Raw genomic sequence first — 17900 nt, forward strand, 5'->3', positions numbered from 1 at the left:
GGGTTCAGCCAGGGTCAACTTAAAATGAGTTTCTCTCTGAGCGCTTGTGACCTTTTTGTTTTGGCCAACCTTGAAGTTAGCCTCGCCCTGGTTCTCTCGACAAAAGGCCAACAGGATTTTACCATCGGATTTTGATTATTTACAGAAAATAAGCTCTGTGACAATGTTTAGGACACCTGCATGTTCTGTAGCCCAAAGGCCCTTTGCTGACTCCCAGGAGCCAAACAGAGCAAAACAAGAAGAAAAGAGAAAATACTAAATGATGATTTGGAACGATTCTTTTTCTCTCAGTCTCTATGCTTTTTTTTTTTTTAGGAAAATTATGCATATAAAGCTTTTCATTTTCATGATTTTCTCTCATTTTTCAATAATCCTAAAACTCAATTTCTCACTTCCTCCTTGTGTATGTGAATGTTTTGAACTGTTAAACCTGTTTAAATGTAGGGCTAGTTAAACATTTTTGATATTTTTGTTGAAATCCTGATGGAAATAAATGAATCAAAACAGAAGAAATTCCGGTATCTCTGGCTGTAATAAGTATAAGTATATAACTGTAATAAGCCAGGCCAATCACTTCATTGGACAGGCTGCCTGCCTGTCTACTTATTTGTCTCATTGCTCTTCCACAAGCTGCTACCTGAGTGCTAACATAGGCCATGTTGGTTGTTTACATTCATTATGATCATTTTGGGGGAGTGGCTTTGGTGGTGTGCCGACTTGGCGATTTTCTTGCCAGATTTTGCAACTTTTTGGAGCTGCTAGCTACCTTCATTGGAAAAGAGTTGGAAACACTGAACTGGGTTTTTAGGTTGAATCATTTTTGAAATGTAGCATACAGGTTCTCAAGATTACCAACCATAGCTTGAAGTGTGTGAATATATTTAGCAGCACAAAAAACAACAACATGAAGGCAAGAAATAAATGTATATTTAAATCAATAAATACATTCTGGACTCAGAACTTTCACAGAAGTACAAGAAAACATTTGATATGGCTGAGTATCTGGGCACTTTTGGGGTCTTCATATTCAAAATCTCTTTCAGTCAAAACAATATTCAACTACTTCAGTTTCACAAATAAACACATTCTTGCTGTGATTGGTCAACGTAACGTCAGAATTTGCTAAATAAGTAAAATTTGTGAAAAAAATATCTCTGGATAGAAATGTTGATTTTAAACACTGACAGATGTTAAAAATATACATTTGCAAAGTAACAAAAACATCTGTGAATCATTTATTTGTTTGTCAATTTTCCTTTTCAAACATGAATTTTTTTACCATCAATGTATCCTTTAGTACTGATGTAATTAAGGCACTTTAAATGGATTTTATGGGAATTATGAAATGACAATATACCCTCTTAATCCAGGCAAAAGACCATTATTATTACAGTCCTTAATTTATTATTATTATTGTTATTATTATGAATCTATCCATCCATATCTGAGTAAAACAATTAAACTTGAACACTTGAATACTGAAGAATAATCCTTCTAACAATTATGAATTATTAATAAAGACCTATAATGTAAACCAATACCCCAACCTTAATAGAAACCTTAATAATAACTCAAACTTATCATTAACAAATCTGTCAAATATTTCTATTTAATATGTAAATGAAAGTCCATTCAAATGTACTGACTTAATTAATTAAGAGCTTATTCTTGCAGCGCTTACATCAAATAACCAACACACAGTCAGTTGAAGGTGTGAGTTGGTGTTTCACAGTGATGCGTTCAGGTTCATGTTGTTCCTGCTCCTCTGTCATCCACTAACTAGAAGCTAGCGTTCCCTTCAGACCCGAGTTCTTCACCGAACACGATAGTGGGCTCACTGCTTTCCGTGGGACACGACGTGCTGCAACTAGCGGCGCTGCCTTCGTCCCCCGCTGGGCTTCAGGGCCGTACTAAGAGTTCTACAGCTTGCGTTCTCCAGTGAGGATGCTCCGGTAGATGCTGTCCGTCAGAGGAATGTAGCTCTCCTGCTGGTAGTCCAACACATAGAGGAGGTCAGAGATCGTAGAGGGGTTGAAGCCGCTCTGCACCAGCTGGAACTTCTGCTGCTTGAAGGTGCTCGTCATCTCCATGACCTCCTGAGGACAAAATACAACAATCAGTGTCATTTCAGTACGTCCTATTAGAGCATGAACTGTCCAATGTTTGGAACTTCAGTTGGGATCCACAGTGATGCATCACTGCTGACTTATTTCACTGCCGTGCGCACGATTAGTTGATCAACAAAATATGAATCGGCAACAATTTTCATAACCGGTTAATTGTTTAGGCTAATTTGACAACAATAGACTTTTGGTTGACATTGTGACACAGGAAGTGAATTCATTAACTGACAAATAATTGAGGATTTGATAAAAGATTAATGCGAATAGTCGTCGCAGTTGCAGCTTTAGACATCAACTGTAGAGTTTAGGGGCTCATTAGGGATTTACAGAAACATGTTTCCTAATTACATTAAGCTTCTCTTGGGAATTTAGCTATTACTGAATCGTCTTAACTTGGGAATTAAGTTAAGAATCCTAAATTAGAATGGCATAGACCCGGTCTTAAATTAATTGAGGATGGGGAACAACCGAACACCGAAATATGATTGAAAGGGTTTCTGCTCCTCCACCTCCTTTTTAAAAAGGTGTGGTTGTGGTGCAGGGGGGTGGAGCGGGTGCTCCTTCAACCACAGTTTGATCCCCGGCTCCTCCTGTCTGCAAGTCATGAGACACTGAACCCCAAGTTGCTGCAGCTCACCGCTCCTAACGCCAAATGCAGATGTGAAATTTCATGAATGTGTAGATTCAGACTTGACAGGACGAGTGCTGATAGAAGAATCACAGTTACAGTTACAGTTAGGATTCCTGAAGTTACACTAAGATAGGAGGAGTTAAGATAGGACAAAGAGTGAGGATATTTAATGAGACCCCCCCCCAATGAGTAACTTAATTAAAAACAATACAACTATTTGCTGAAAGAACAAAATGCCAATTAGATTGAAATAACATCATCCAACACATGAACTGCACGTTTCTCATTGGTTAGATACAGAAGGCAAGTTAAACGTAACACACTAAAGAGTCCCAGCTGACTGAATAGGCTTCATCAGCAGATATTAGCCTCATAGATATGGATCAGTTGATAAATCAAACTTTAGTGGCTGTAATAATTATGATGGGAGCAAAGGAGGAAGTCATGTGACGTAATATAAACAGTTATAAGGTCCACAGTGACGTTTGTTGTCTGTATGGATGGACAATTGTGACAAACAACCGTGAGCTCAATAACAATGTCCACCTCACAGTGTTCACTGCATTCATTCGCAATTCTTTTCAGGGTACTGGCGCCTAATGGACACTAGAGGGCGTAACACGCATACTGACCAAGCACATGACATGCTGCTGCTGTGCACAATGTAAACGGACTGCATTCATATAGTCAGTTTAACCTGGGTAGGACTAAACACTTTACCAAGTACATTTACTCAAGTTGTGAGGGTAGAACTCATCAAATATCTGAGTTGGTTGGTTTAAGACATGCACATCATGGAAGGAATGTGCTTTTGTGAAATAGTCAGAGGGTTGAAAGCTGTAGATTGAGCTGTGCTCGCCAATGGAGTGAGAGTGTCTGTCTCCTATTATGGATCAATGACAAGCTCAATAATCCTCAAATCCATCAGTGTCCAAGCTTCTACTTGTGTTTGCTTCTAGTGTTTCGAGGACATTTCCGTGAAAAAGTACTGTACACATTTGTACTTTACTTGAGTATTTCCATACTGTGCTACTTCTACTCCGCGACTACAATTCAGAGGGAAATAATGTACTTTTTACTCCACTGCTGGGTTCATCTGAACCCTTTGACCCCCTTGAAGGCGGACCTGTCTAAGATCGGGCGTCTAATAAGCCTCGTACCAATTGTTCAGCCGTCCAGAATGAATGTAAACTCCCCTACAGTCCCTTTTATGAGGAACACTCATCAACATAATCCAGGTGCAGGTCCAGTGTGTCGGCGTGCCCGTTACCTGGAGCCTGATGAACAGCGGGCGAGCGTAAGCCGGGACGTCCCTCATCACATGCTCGAACAGCTTCTTGCCGTCGAACGCGAGGCCCGGTCTCACAATCACGGCAGCCATACCCGCTCTACCCTCGTGCCCTGTGTGGACAACGCGGTTCAATGTCATCGCTCTCCAGCTCTGTGCATCATCATTCTCAGCACCGGTACTAGAAACAGCACGGCTCACTTAGCTGCAAATTACTGCAGTACTAAAATTGAATAGTAAATGTGGCACTATTCTGAAAACATCTGTACTGGAAGTTTTCAAAGGCGTCTTTAACATACCTTGCACTTCCACTCCATACACATTGACTTCCTGGATGAAATCCACCAGCCCAAGAGTCTCCGTTACCTCCGTCGTCGCTACATTCTCACCCTTCCACCTGAAATAAGATATAAGTATATGAAAGTGAAAATTTGCAAACTACATGCAACAGCACATGCTTTGTGAGAGCAGCTGCAGTAAAGTAAAAGTATGTGATTGAGAGACGCTCTCTGGTAGCAACCTGTCAATCACAGTAGCCCCGCCCCTAAAGCATCCCCTGCTTTACGGTCTGTTGGACTCTAAATGGACCATAATTTACTAAATGAACATCATGCTGTATTGAAGAAGACTTGAAACTAGAGATTGAGACCATAAACTCATGTTTACAATGTTTACTGAGGTAATAAATCAAGAGAGAAGTAGAGTCATTTTCTCATAGACTTCTATACAACCAGAGGAGTCGCCCCCTGATGGTCACTAGAGAGAATGCAGCTTTAAGACATGAAGCATTGGCTTCACTTTTCAGAACCGGAGGTGCCGTCTGTTTGGAACTCAGCTTACTACTCAAACAAAAAACAACAACAACAAGGGTTCTTCTTCGACACACTACTGCTTGTAACAACTGCTACTCACTCAAAAACATCACCTGGTGGTAAAAGCAATGCAGCACACCTTAATGTCATCAAACTGAAATAGTATTACTACTGCACTCATATTCACATAAGCACATTTAGAACATAAAAATTGCCCGCTTATATAGAAATTAGAATGCAATTTTGAATTTAATTCTACTACATAAAATAAATTGTGGGGTCCCATTTTAACCAACGTCAAACAGTAGAAAAATAACTAAATAAGAGACATAAACAACCTCTCACTCCAGTAGATGAGTGTCTCCTTCAAGGACACTTCAACATGTGAATAGAGCTGCATAAGCTATGAGCATGTACAGGGCGTTTATACTCAGCTTTAAAGGGTAACTTTGGTATTTCTAAACCTGGATCCTATTTCCCCATGTTGTGCCTCTTATAATAAGACACTTAAAATCTGAGCGTGGCAAAAACAAGCACTTTAAGTGGATGTAAACTGACGGTGAGGAATTGTTCAGTATGATTCCATTGCAGCCTGTTTAGTGGCTGCAGCACTCTTCTCACTCAATGCTGAATTCTGGAACAATTTTAAAAATGGTTGTTGTCCCCATTATCACTTAGACAGAAAAACTTGGGACCATAAAGTCCAGGTTAGACCATGTTAGACCAATGAAAGACTACGAAGGCCTCTGTGTTCGGTTGGTACCTGCAGAAATGACATCTCCACACATCCCGTCCCACTGTACCTGAAGGTGTCTCCCACTCTGTCTCTGAAGCAGATGAAGCCCTCGTGGTCTTCAGCCATGAGGTCTCCCGTGTTGAAGTAGGCGTCTCCCTTCACAAACACGTTCCTCATCAGCTTCTTTTCGGTCAGCTGCTTGCTTCCAGCGTAGCCAAAGAACGGGCTCAAGGTGCTCACCTTGGACAGTAAAAGCCCCGTCTCACCTAGAAACCGGACAGAAAGTCGGGTGGATTCAACCTTCAAAGAATTAAAAATCTTAAAGGGCAGATCTTTTGCGCAATTGCACTCTTACCCTTTTCCACTCGCTGACAGAAGCCATACGTATCTTTCACTGGTTCATCTTTCAACATGTCGTACTTCACCAAATCGTACTTGAATAAGAGCTGCACACAAAATAAAGAGAAAATATCATTACATTACCCAGAGGCATTCAAATCTAAAGGGATGAATGGAATCACCCACAAACAACTCAAAATCAGATACTTTTCACAGCAGGCATTCTGTCACTAACTGGAAAATAAGCCTTTATTATCTACCGACTACCGCCCCCCCCAAACCCAGCTCTGCCTTCCTCTCCGACCTATCGGAATTCCTTACCGAGCTCTGATCCATCTCACCTTCCATCCTGCTGCTCGGTGATTTCAACATCCACATCGACTCCTCAGACTGTGAAACAGCCACAGAATTTCTGGACATGGTTAGCTGCTTCAACTTCACTCAACACATCGACTTCCCCACCCACAACCGCGGTCACATCCTGGACCTGGTCTGGAGTCACCATCCACCACCTCTCCAGCTCTGAGCTCACCGTCTCTGATCACCTAGCCATCATCATGGAGATTCACATCCCCAACCCAGAACTCAAACTCACGTGCACCATCACAGACCTGGTCAACCTCTACAATAAAACACTATTCAACCACTTCCAGCCCCGCCCCGTCCAACCCTGTATCTGTAAATCCTCCACTAACTGACCGGTCACTCCCCCGATTCTCCCTCATCTCCCACTCGGATCTCAATAAATCACTTTCTGGCATGAAGACTCCGACCTGCGACCTGGACCCTATCCCTTCCACTTTAGTTATGGCCCGTCTCCCGGCCCTCCGACCTCTGGAACTCTCTCCCCCAGCACCTCAGACATTCTCCCTCACTCGCCACTTTCAAAACTGCACTTAAGACACTCACCTATATAAATCTGTTTTTAACCTGTGAAGTCAGTTATGTATGTTTTTCTTTATTTTTCTCGTGTTATTCCTTACCGTTATGTCATCTATTTTGTTTTTATTGTAATTAATTCTATTGTTTCTGTTTTTACCATGTAAAGTGTCTTTGAGTACCTTTTAAAGCACTATACAAATAAAATGTATTATTATTTGTATCATTATTATTAGTTATTATTTACAGTGGTGCTACAGTGTAGAATGTCAACATGTCTGCTGTGAAAAATGTCTGAGCAACTAATGGTAGTAGCAGGCTCTCTGACTAACGTCCTCCCCACCTGCTCCATGAATAGCGGTCCTCTCGGCAGGCTGATTGTGCTGCCGTATTCTTTCCTTTTGGTAATAGTGGATCTAACAGTGATTCGTTAGATCACGTGACACGTTTGATTGCACACAAGTGGAGTTACTTCACTAATTATGTGACTTCTGTAGATTATTTATAGCAAAGGGGATGAATACATATGCATGCACTTAATACTTTTCAGAATTTTTGAAAACAAATTGTTTTTTCATTTCACTTTACCAATTTTACATATTTTCTGTAGGTCCATTTAATGAAACCCAAATAAAAACATTTTAATTGTAGGTTTTAATGTAACAAATAGGACACTAAGGGGGGGGGGGGGGGGGGGGGCTCTACATGTGTCCTGACATCATTATGCTTTATAACTTCACTTTTATAACTATTTTATAACGGTCCGTGAGCCAGCAGGAAAAGCAGTGAGCCAGATCTAAGAATAGCCAAGGTCAGAGATTAGAGCTAAATACATGTAACCACTCTTTTATAACTGATGAACCACAGATGAGCATTAGTGAGGCTAATACCTACCTCAGCCTCAGGAAAAGCCACTTCACTGGTCCGCCCCCTCACTGTCTCAACAGACGTCCAGCTCACTAGAACCCATCATTCAGGAAGACTTCACACTTCATAATACCGTTAATAACCCGACACTCTGATTCCATATGAGAAGGGCTTTTTGACATTTTGTCCACCACAAGATATCCAAAACAACTGTACTACAATTTATTGTAATTATAATGAATTATTTCATCTTCCTTTATATTATACAACAGCAATTGCATTGCAAATTATTGTTATATTGACCACAAAATAAACATGATTATTGTGTTGTAGTATGTTGTGTTGTATTACATTTATAATTAAAATACATGAGCTGATGTGTGCTGGGTTTTCTTCTGTATGGTAAAAAAACATTACATTTTGGCATGGCCATATTCACAGACCTCTCACCTCCAGAAATGTAAATGAAAATGGTACAAATGAGTGACCCCTCTACAGACACGGACACTTTATGATAATCCCATGCAGTCTGGGACAAAAAACATCAGTTTTATTTGCATGCAGGATAAATGTGTATTCCTTATCTAAAAATAGTGTATTTAAATATTTCTGCATACAGTCTTTGAATTGCATAAACTGGGTGTGACTGGGTATCTGAGACTAATATTGATATATAATATATTCATGTGTGATGACGTTAGTCTCCATTTCATTGTAGTGAGACCATTTTCTGAAACCTGACGTCACTGTGTAGAATGAGCTGATGTGACCTCTAGGATAATCACAGCCTCATGAAACTCAACAGCCACAAACCAGAGACCGAGGACCTTCAGAGGAAGTATGGCTTCCCTTTGTTTAGTGACAATAAGGCCATTTCTGAGTAGTTTCCAGAACACAAGTGCTCCCCTATCAATTGTTGAAAAACGCAATTCTTGCAGAAATCTAAAAATGTCAAAAGTTTTTGATACCAAATCTCAGAATGGATCCTTCTGTGGGGTTCCTCTAGATCTTGGTGTCTTAATGTGGTATTTTGGAGAGATCTTTTAGCACTAAATCACACACTTCCATGATAAAGTTCTAAGCCCTTATACACGTTCACAATCTATGTTAATGAATTAATATGTTTTAATTTGTGATTTAAGACCCGCTATCTCATCCTAAAGATCCACCGTCCGCCCTCAAGAGGACATACATGTGTCTGTGGTAAAGAGGGGTGGAGTTAAAGAGGTATTCATGGAGACATGAGACATGATCTGAAAACGTACAGTTAGATATGCAAGTTGTTATTTTTGTACTCCGTAGTATCACACAGATGTGTGCACTCGTATTCTGGATCTAGTCTATATTGTGTTGTAAGCCCATTAAGGCTGGACACATTTCTATGTGTGAAATAATACAATCTTCATACTCACCATCATCTGTAATAAAACACAAAAATATAATAAAAATAACAAAAATAACACGGTAATTTCTGTCACTAATATGAAGATGTTATGCTACAGAAAGACATTGTGAAAGTGGACCACCACAGGTGTTCATGACCCGGGGTCCACGTCATGTAGAGCACAATCAGCTGGTTGACCCCTAAAAGATCCCTCTGATGGACAATACAGGACCTGACAGATCTCCTCTAAGCTGGTTACCCCTCCCCCCACCTCTCGCGACAGTTTACTTAACTCACCATGTGCACTAAATTAGTGGTCAAATTCAAGCCTGGCACAATCCCTCCACCACAAGATGTGCCTGATTACCAACGACGCTTGGAGAGTGAATGTGGGTTGTAAGCAAACAAAAGCATACTAGACACCTGGGTTGCCATCCAGATTTACACAACAGATTTACATAACGCATGGAGGCGATGAGTCATTTGAATGCAAAGTCCCGCCTGCTGGCAGCTGTAGACGTGTGGGTTTAGCGGTGCTGAGTAACTTATAGGAATGAACGTAATTCTGGATGAATGCATGACATCAAATATCCCGGGTTGCTGGGTGCCGCTATGTGGGCACAGCCCCACACACGCAATGTCAAGAGCCCCTGTTAGTGTGCCAGAGTAGACACTAAGAAGGGGACGGTACCGGCTCAAGAACAGCCTTTCAGGATCTCGATCATCTTCCTGAGAGGATTACCAAACACAAAAGCAGCAGGGCAACGCGGCAAAATTTGATAAGCTACCCAAACTGACAGCATTCAAAATAGGGAATTGCGCAGTACAACAGCAAAGATTTATAAACTAAAATAAATTATATATATATATATATATATATATATATATATATATATATATATATATATATATATATATATATATAAATTTATTTTATTTTATAAATCTTTTTTTTTCTTTTCAATGCTCCTGGCTATTTTTTTTTTCACTATCGTCCCCAAGAGTCAGTGTAAACCTTAAAAAATGTAAATGTTCAATGAAAAACTGAATTTGTTTTCTTTCATTTGGATGCAGTGCTTACACATTTTGTATTTCATCTCTGTAAGTTTAAGAGATAGCTGTAATCTTTTGCTCCTGATTTGAGGTTTGGCACTCGGACGTTGAAAATGGCAACCGTTACTTTTGGATCCACTATCCAACAGACCTGAAACTCTGTTCCAACAATGATCCAATAAGAATTGCACACACCTTTATGTCTTTCTCCTCTTTGACTGCGATGAAGACACAGTGGTGTTGGAACATCAGTCTGTTTTCTCTATTAAAAGGTGGTCCTTTCTTTTCTCTTGGAAGTTTTATACAACAGTGGTCTTCTCAATGAAAAGCAATGATTCATCAAAACCAACGAATTACTGCTAGATTCATCGATAGATTACATAATAAGTCAAGTACCAGCAACTCTGATACTTAAAGTCATTCTTTGCCAGTCTGCGTTTCCTCCTGTTTTAATGAATACCTCGTAATGTTTTATTCAGCCGATATGGTGGAATAGAGGGCGCCGAACGGGTTACTGTTCCTTAAACCCTACTAACTAACTAACTAACTAACTAACTAACTAACTAACTAACTAACTAACTAACTAACTAACTAACTAACTAAATGAAGCTCTAGCGCAAGTTCAGACAGGAAGACTATCCCCTCATGCTTAGGCTTAAAGGCCTTTCTCCATACGGCTCTCCCACTAGCAGCACATACTCTATGCCGGCTGTCACTGTCAGAGGTGTCATAGACTCAATCAGCTGTTTGTCAGCCGGGTCGCCCTCAGCCAATAGCCCTCTGGCACACCCTCTTCGTCAGCCTATCAGCATGCTGCTGTCTACTTTTAAAGGTGCTGCATCCCCGCCGCCAGCGTCTGCTGCTGTTTCATGCGACCCTCCTCCTCCCCAGCACCATCCGTCTTCGCCGATTCAGCACTCCATCACCATCTCCAGCCAACTCCAGCCGATCCTCCAGCCACCACCACCAGTGTCTGGACTCCTCGGGGGGATTGATATTGTTGCCGCTCAGGGCAATCACAACTCGATCACAAATCTCCTCGGCGAGTTCAAGCGCCAAATAATTTCTGTGTAACTAATTAATGCATCATTCCGTCATAATAAAATGTTAACTACTAATCAGTCACTTGTCTCTCCTGATTGAACTAACACCGTCTCCATATGTTTTCGGTGGAGTAACACTGCCTGTGGTAGAGTAATTAGAAGTAATTAACGTGTATTAAAAATGTATCTATTTTCATGTATCTTCTCCTCTTAGACCAGTGGGTGTGACATTGTGGGGCTTTTGGTTTTGGTGTTGTGCTCACTACTTCTGAGGAATTCCTCCCCTCTTCACATCTTGCAGACCTCACACCTTAAAGGAATACTTTACCCTAAAAACGGCATGCGAGAAAAACTCTGTTTTCCTTAAAGAATTAAAGGGGGTGAGTAAATGGGAGTGAATGGAGAGTGAGCGTTGCTTAAAGGTCACCAAGTACTCACCCTGTAGAAGAAGTGGGAGCGGCCAACGGTTCCGATCTTGCCGATGTGGTTCATGAAACACAGGTTTCCCTCGGTGGAACCGTACACCTCGCACATTTTAATGTTTCCAAAGCGACTCTGGAACTCCCGCCACACATCCGGCCGCAGCCCGTTCCCGACTCCCATCCGCACCTTGTGAACTTGATCCGCCGCTGTCTGACCCGGGGGGGGGGGGGGGGGGGGGGGGGGGGGGGGGGAAGATGACGTTAAGCAAAGTAGATCTGATGGGTGACAGCTGATCATTTCTCCATGACGTTAGGCAACGAGCTCTTAAACTGCAGCCCTCGAAAGAGAATCTAGTGTGTGTGTGTAACAAGCAAAGCAATGATGGGAACACACAAACTCATAGAGGCACATGCAATGAATTGGCAACACACTAACTGAAATACAATCAGCATGGGGCCTTTGGGGCCCCTGAGGGTCTGGAGCAGAGGGGCAGTTGCCTGACTTTTCTTGGGTTGGTAATCCAGCCCTGCGTGTATTGACCACCAGAGGCGGCCAACACACCTTGAGCAACTACTCTGTCAGATAAGAGAAGAAGAAGAACTGGTGTATCTATTAACAGCGCGGCCAGAGAAAGGGCCTTTTCTAGTTTCCCAATTTTCTGCCTCCTTGTCTTCTCGCTCCTCCGGCTTGTGATCCGGAAATCAATCTCAGTGCTGCATCTTGAAGTACGTCCCAGTTCCTAAAAATCATCTGGAGGAGCTAGGAGGCTTCCGTAGGAGCTATAAGCGAAGATACAACTGTGTGTCCTTTACGGAAGTCTTAAAAGAGGCCTGACCTTAATGACATCACTTCCGTTATTATTGACTGTAGGCTACATCCAATTCAACTGCTATAACCCTGACATGATGTTTACAAGTGCAAACAGTTGCTGTCGTCAAATTATTATGTCAGTGGCAACATTCTCATGCCTTCAGCACTAATTTGCTGTATTTCATGTTGTCATATAATATAATATAAATATCACTCAATTACATACACAATATGTCACCTTTTATGTACGGTACTCTTCACACAAACATTTGGAATGCTTCACACAATGAAATATAAAAGCTTTATTATATATTCATTATAGCCCTGTGTGTGTGTGTGTGTGTGTGTGTGTGTGTGTGTGTGTGTGTGTGTGTGTGTGTGTGTGTGTGTGTGTGTGTGTGTGTGTGTGTGTGTGTAAAAATGTATGATATCCCTGCTATGCTCATCTGATCATTAATTAATAAATGATAACAAAACAAATGACATCTGTTGCAGCTGTGCATCACGTGATATTTAATTGACGTATCTTTAAATTGGCAGCTCCGAGGCTCTACCCACTAAGACGTGAGGAGAAGAGGTGAGGAAAGGAATCGAGGATGTAGAAACTGGGAAATGTGCACTGAGAGTGGTTTCATCGCACTCCTTATTAAATATTTAGATGTCATTAGAATTAAAGAATAACGACTACATTGGCATGTGAAATGCAAAATTATACCATAAACACATAAGCACACCTGATCATAAAAAACTAAATTGGAAAAAACCTACAGAAAAAACGTCCATGGTATTTGCCATGATTGCTCTTTGGTCACTGTGCATAATGACAGCATGCCGGCGGTAATTGGTACTCACGCTTGCATGCACACATCAACCTTGTTATGTGCCGTGTGTGTCCACATCTTTAATTTGCCAATCAGCGGCGAGGACAGTCATTGTCAGCCTTCCACCCACGCAGCCGAATAACAGAGAGAGAGTGGACAAAGGGGACTTTGAGTCCGGCCTCAAGAGGCAATGAGCTCGGCCCTCACAATGTGTGTGCGTGCATGTCTGAGCGTCCACCAATGGGAAGACGCAAACGGCACAAAACAAAGGCCCCGCTTGTCTCCCAGCTACAGTTGTGCACAATTTGACTTATCAGATTCACGAGTGTTAGTGACTGTAAAGGAGTGTGAAGCATTGATGCTTTTTCCCCCCGTTGCTCTACTCTAACTCACTTTGCTCCGTCATTCTGTTGTCTAGCCCAGCGTCAAATGTCAATAACATGACAGAAAGTCATGTTGAGATAATAACAGCAGTAAGTATAGAATAAAAAGTTTAGGAAAGAAGAAAACTTTGAGGTGCTTTGAAGATCAATGGTTTAGGTGTCAGTCCATCAGAAAGAAGACAAAGCACTTTCCAAACTTGACTTCAAATTCCTATTCAACAATCACACAGAAAGGAGGGAATTACTATCAAGATAAGTTGCCAGAATGGGGGCACACTACTAAAGTAATATTATTTGTTTCATAGCAAAACAAACCAAAAAGTTTTCCACAGAGTATATTTTCATTTAGGAGGGTAACACAAATTTAAACCAAAATGAACCAGAAATGAAGCGTTTGTGCCATCAGTGTGCCCGAGCAGAGACGGGCATGATATTATTTTTGCAAGAGATTATTAACACTTTTAAGTTGAATGCCAAACAGCACATTACCTTGGGCTGGTTGCAGAGGTATCTGCAGAGTTCACCGATATACTGGAAAACAGTAACGTTGTGTTTTCTACAGTCATTCCAGAACTGGGAGGCTGAGAACTTCTTCTTTAAGACGCAGGTTGCACCTGTGATAGAACAAATAACAATGACATTAAATTCTCATATTCTCCTATTTTCAATACCCGCTTTATCTACTCCATATGTTCATAAATGCAAATAAGACGCTCAAATCATATTTATAGATTGGTATTTAATTCCCATATACAATGTACTACATGTTTGAATTATTTTGCTGACAGGTAACAAGAGGCTGTAGAGTTGTGTCACTATGCAGGTTCATGTACTGTTTAAATCTATTGTTCTTTTGAGAAGATGCATTCACAACACAATGCCGAAAATGTAAATCAACTTATATTGTCACAGACAATTGTACCCAGTAGAAATTAAATTTATCTCTGCATTTAACCATCCATTAGGATAATCCGTGGGGTTCGGTGGCTTGCTCCATGCTCGATTCATACGGGGACTGGGATTGGTGACCCTCTAGCTCCTGAAGTTCTCGGATGACACCACCCTCATTGGACTCATCTCTGGCGGGGATGAGTCAGCCTACAGATGGGAAATTAACCATCTGGTGACCTGGTGCGGACTTAACAACTTAGAGCTCAACGCTCTAAAGACAGTGGAGATTGTTGCGGATTTCCGCAAGAACGCAGCCCACCTGTCCCTATCTTCTGCTTCCATAACCCAGGACCTCAAGAGGGAGCTTAACATCAGTTCAACCTGCTAAAGACAATGATGGTGCACTTCTACACTGCCATCATTGAGTCCATCCTCTCCTGGCAGTTTCATAGTGACAGGTAATTGGAAATGTCACAACAGCCATGACAGACACGAGTCACCTTATTTGAGGGTGTATAAAATGTCATGGTTCTTGATAAAGTGATTTTAAAAGTGACTCACGTGGTCTCGCCCAAGGCATGTTCTAAAAATAGCACTAGTCACCATGGAGCTCTGTCTAAACATTTTAGTTGCTGTTCATTTTAAATCAAAAACGCTTGCATTAATGTAGATTTTAAAATGACAATATTTCTTGTCATAAGAGAGTTGGGTACCCGGAGGCGCACGGCGGACAGCGAGGACGAGGTCACCGCACTAGGTTTTCAGGTTCCGAATGGCGGGCGCTTCCCGTTGGCACCGGACGCGGGGCAACAACTCGTGGGTGGCGGGGTTAGAGGCGAGGCAATGCAGTCTGACCGAAAAGGCCCAGACTAAGAGGTTTGAACGCGGGCGCCCGAAGAGGGTTGGACCCCCCTTGGCTATAGACGAGATGTTTTACTAGTTTCTTCGTGGAGAAAAAAGGTACCATTAGAAAAGCTGGTGTCATTGACAACAGACGGGGCTCCCGCCATGACGGGCCATTCACTATGTGCAAAAGTAACCGCCTTTGATCACGTGATGACTCCTGTTGTGAAGATCGTGAATGGCATCCGATCCAAAGCCAACACAGGATATTCATAACTGATCATTTGTATAAACATGGGACAGAGTTGATCATGATTTGTTAAAATTTTTTACAAAAGTGGTTAGTACAAACGAGACATGATTTGAAGATATGACAGTTAATGATTTCATAAAAATGTTAGAAGTGATAATTTGTACAAATAACAGGTGTGATTTTGAACCAAATGCTACAAATGTGCTTATTCATACAAAACTGTCAAGAAAGATATTTACAAAAATATCAGAGATGTGATACCTCTGACTTTCAAATGTTGAAACAGATTAACAGAAATAAATGTTGCATGTTTAAATATATCTGTGTTTCCTACCATAATTGTTGTGGAAATCATTAATAATTATTGTGAGTCAATTAACATTGACATGTGATCAGACAGTTTCTTCACATATATTATTATTATTAAAAGGTGATCTGTACAACTTTGTTATTCAGGAAGTTTGTATCAAAACAAGTTTGTAGTACTCGGTACCCTTGAAGTAGCTCTCAGTTTCAAAAAGGTCGGTGACCCCATTCTAGCCTATTTGCAGTGGGGAGGATACCTTAGACAGAACAAATAATGCTTGGGTTATGCATTTTGAAACATAGGTACAAAGTGTCCAGTGTGGGATTGTCTTTGGCCTACTAAACTAATTTATTACAAATAACACGCACAGCGTCTGCCAATGTTACCTTGCGGTTCACAGACAGTTTGATGCTATTTTGCTGACTTTCAGTCCTACCAGCTCGTCTCAGTCTTCCTCTCCAACATTACAAGATAACATTGTTGACTGTGATTTGTGTTAACAAAGTAAAAGTGAAGGCTAGCCGGCTACAACTTTTTAAGTCTTATATTTGGAGGCAGAAATTGCGAGCTAATTTGTTAGCTAGCTTGTTCTAGAACTTCTATTTTGTATACTACATGTATCTTTAGACAAGTCCCAGTTTTAAAAGTCTTAGCCATTGGTACGAAACAGCCACCTCTTTTTAGCCTTGGGTTATTCCATGATATGTATACATAAACTGAGAGGGCGAATGGTTGCTAGGGGTTGGTATGGGGTTTAGTATCGTCTTGGCAGGTCTAGCAATACAATCAGAGACCGAATAGCGATTATCTGGGGATTACTAAGTGCAAAGTTGTTGCTAGAACGGCGGGAAGAACGGCCACTAACAAACCTACACCCCTCACATGTCCTAGATTCAGAAAGGCCAATCGTTTATCTACATGAGGGGGACGTACAGGGTGTACATTCAGGAGCTAATTACTGGTGGGAGAGTGCCGAGATTAATTCTATTTTTTAAGCTTTGAACAGCTGCTACAGTGCGTAAACCGTCTGTGTGTTTGCTAGCTCGTTAGCAGAGCAGCTGTAGCTGCAACTGTTCTGTGCATGTGTTTCTGCTATGACAGTGTTTACAAGCACATGACTTCTGCTTGTCACCGGGCCCACCACAAGACTTTGTATTGGTTCTTCTATCAAGTTTTTTAAAAACTCTATAGTAATTTCCACCCAGTTTAAGCAATGAAACCTATCTTGAGTCTCTAGCTTAGCGAAGCGTATCAGAGGCTGACTTGTGAGTCCAGGCAGGTGTACGTCTGGTCTAACAATGCCAGCCCAATGTGTCTACATACTTTTCAACATATAAATCTTTCAGAACACCGGCCTCACCAAGGTTTGTTAGCACAACCTGTTGGGATGTTTATCTCTACCAGTGAAGGACGTTGAACTTTGAACTTTTGTAGCAGTTGTTACAAAAGATGCTTTTCCAAAAGCAAGGTTCACACAGTGGACCATTCTATGAAGAGGGCAAACACAGCAACCATGACCAAAAACAAAAGTATTCTCCATAATAGTCTTCAGTGTCCACTTCCTGCTCTAAAGCCTCTAATTAAGCCACTAGTTGTGGAACACTGGGTCCTCAAAGGGGTCACTGTTGTTTGGCAGTTACACTGTGGTCAGTGGACACTGTCTGCAGTCCTGTCGCTATTATGTAACGAAGACCACCAAAATGTTGTTAGGCCTAATGCTCTCTGGTACCGTGCCGGGTTTCCTGGTGCGGGGCCGTTTTAGATTTGAAAGTAGATAATTATTTGTCTATGAAAACTGTTGTGTAGCAAAATATATGGCTATATATGCATGTATATACAGCCATAAGGAACTCAATATTTTGTATTAATACAAATAGTATATATTATATAGTAATATGATCCTTTATTTTCACTGTGGCTCAGCAAAGTGTCAGCTCAATAATGCACATGACCACACTACTTTCAAAAAGCACCTCTATGAAAAGGCTATTTGTTTTGTTTTCATATCGTCGTC

The 17900-nt window shown here is 41.3% G+C and overlaps 1 protein-coding gene across 1 annotated transcript in view; it reads right to left on the reverse strand.

The window, feature by feature from the left end:
• Positions 1 to 905: 905 nt before the first annotated feature.
• The window catches only part of slc27a6 (solute carrier family 27 member 6), a 30037-nt gene continuing 13042 nt past the window's right edge, over positions 906 to 17900 (reverse strand). The window contains exons 4-10 of the mRNA XM_068706103.1: positions 14082 to 14206; positions 11594 to 11788; positions 5946 to 6036; positions 5658 to 5856; positions 4342 to 4439; positions 4025 to 4155; positions 906 to 2096 (exon numbers count right to left, since the gene is read on the reverse strand). Of these exons, the coding sequence (XP_068562204.1) occupies positions 1920 to 2096; positions 4025 to 4155; positions 4342 to 4439; positions 5658 to 5856; positions 5946 to 6036; positions 11594 to 11788; positions 14082 to 14206 (1016 nt within the window). The 3' untranslated portion in view covers positions 906 to 1919. The remainder of the gene's footprint in view (positions 2097 to 4024; positions 4156 to 4341; positions 4440 to 5657; positions 5857 to 5945; positions 6037 to 11593; positions 11789 to 14081; positions 14207 to 17900) is intronic.

Source organism: Cebidichthys violaceus, unplaced genomic scaffold, assembly GCF_023349555.1.
Source record: "Cebidichthys violaceus isolate CVI_PGR_0920_01 unplaced genomic scaffold, fCebVio1.0.p SCAF_12, whole genome shotgun sequence".
In the NCBI taxonomy this organism is placed as follows: domain Eukaryota; kingdom Metazoa; phylum Chordata; class Actinopteri; order Perciformes; family Stichaeidae; genus Cebidichthys; species Cebidichthys violaceus.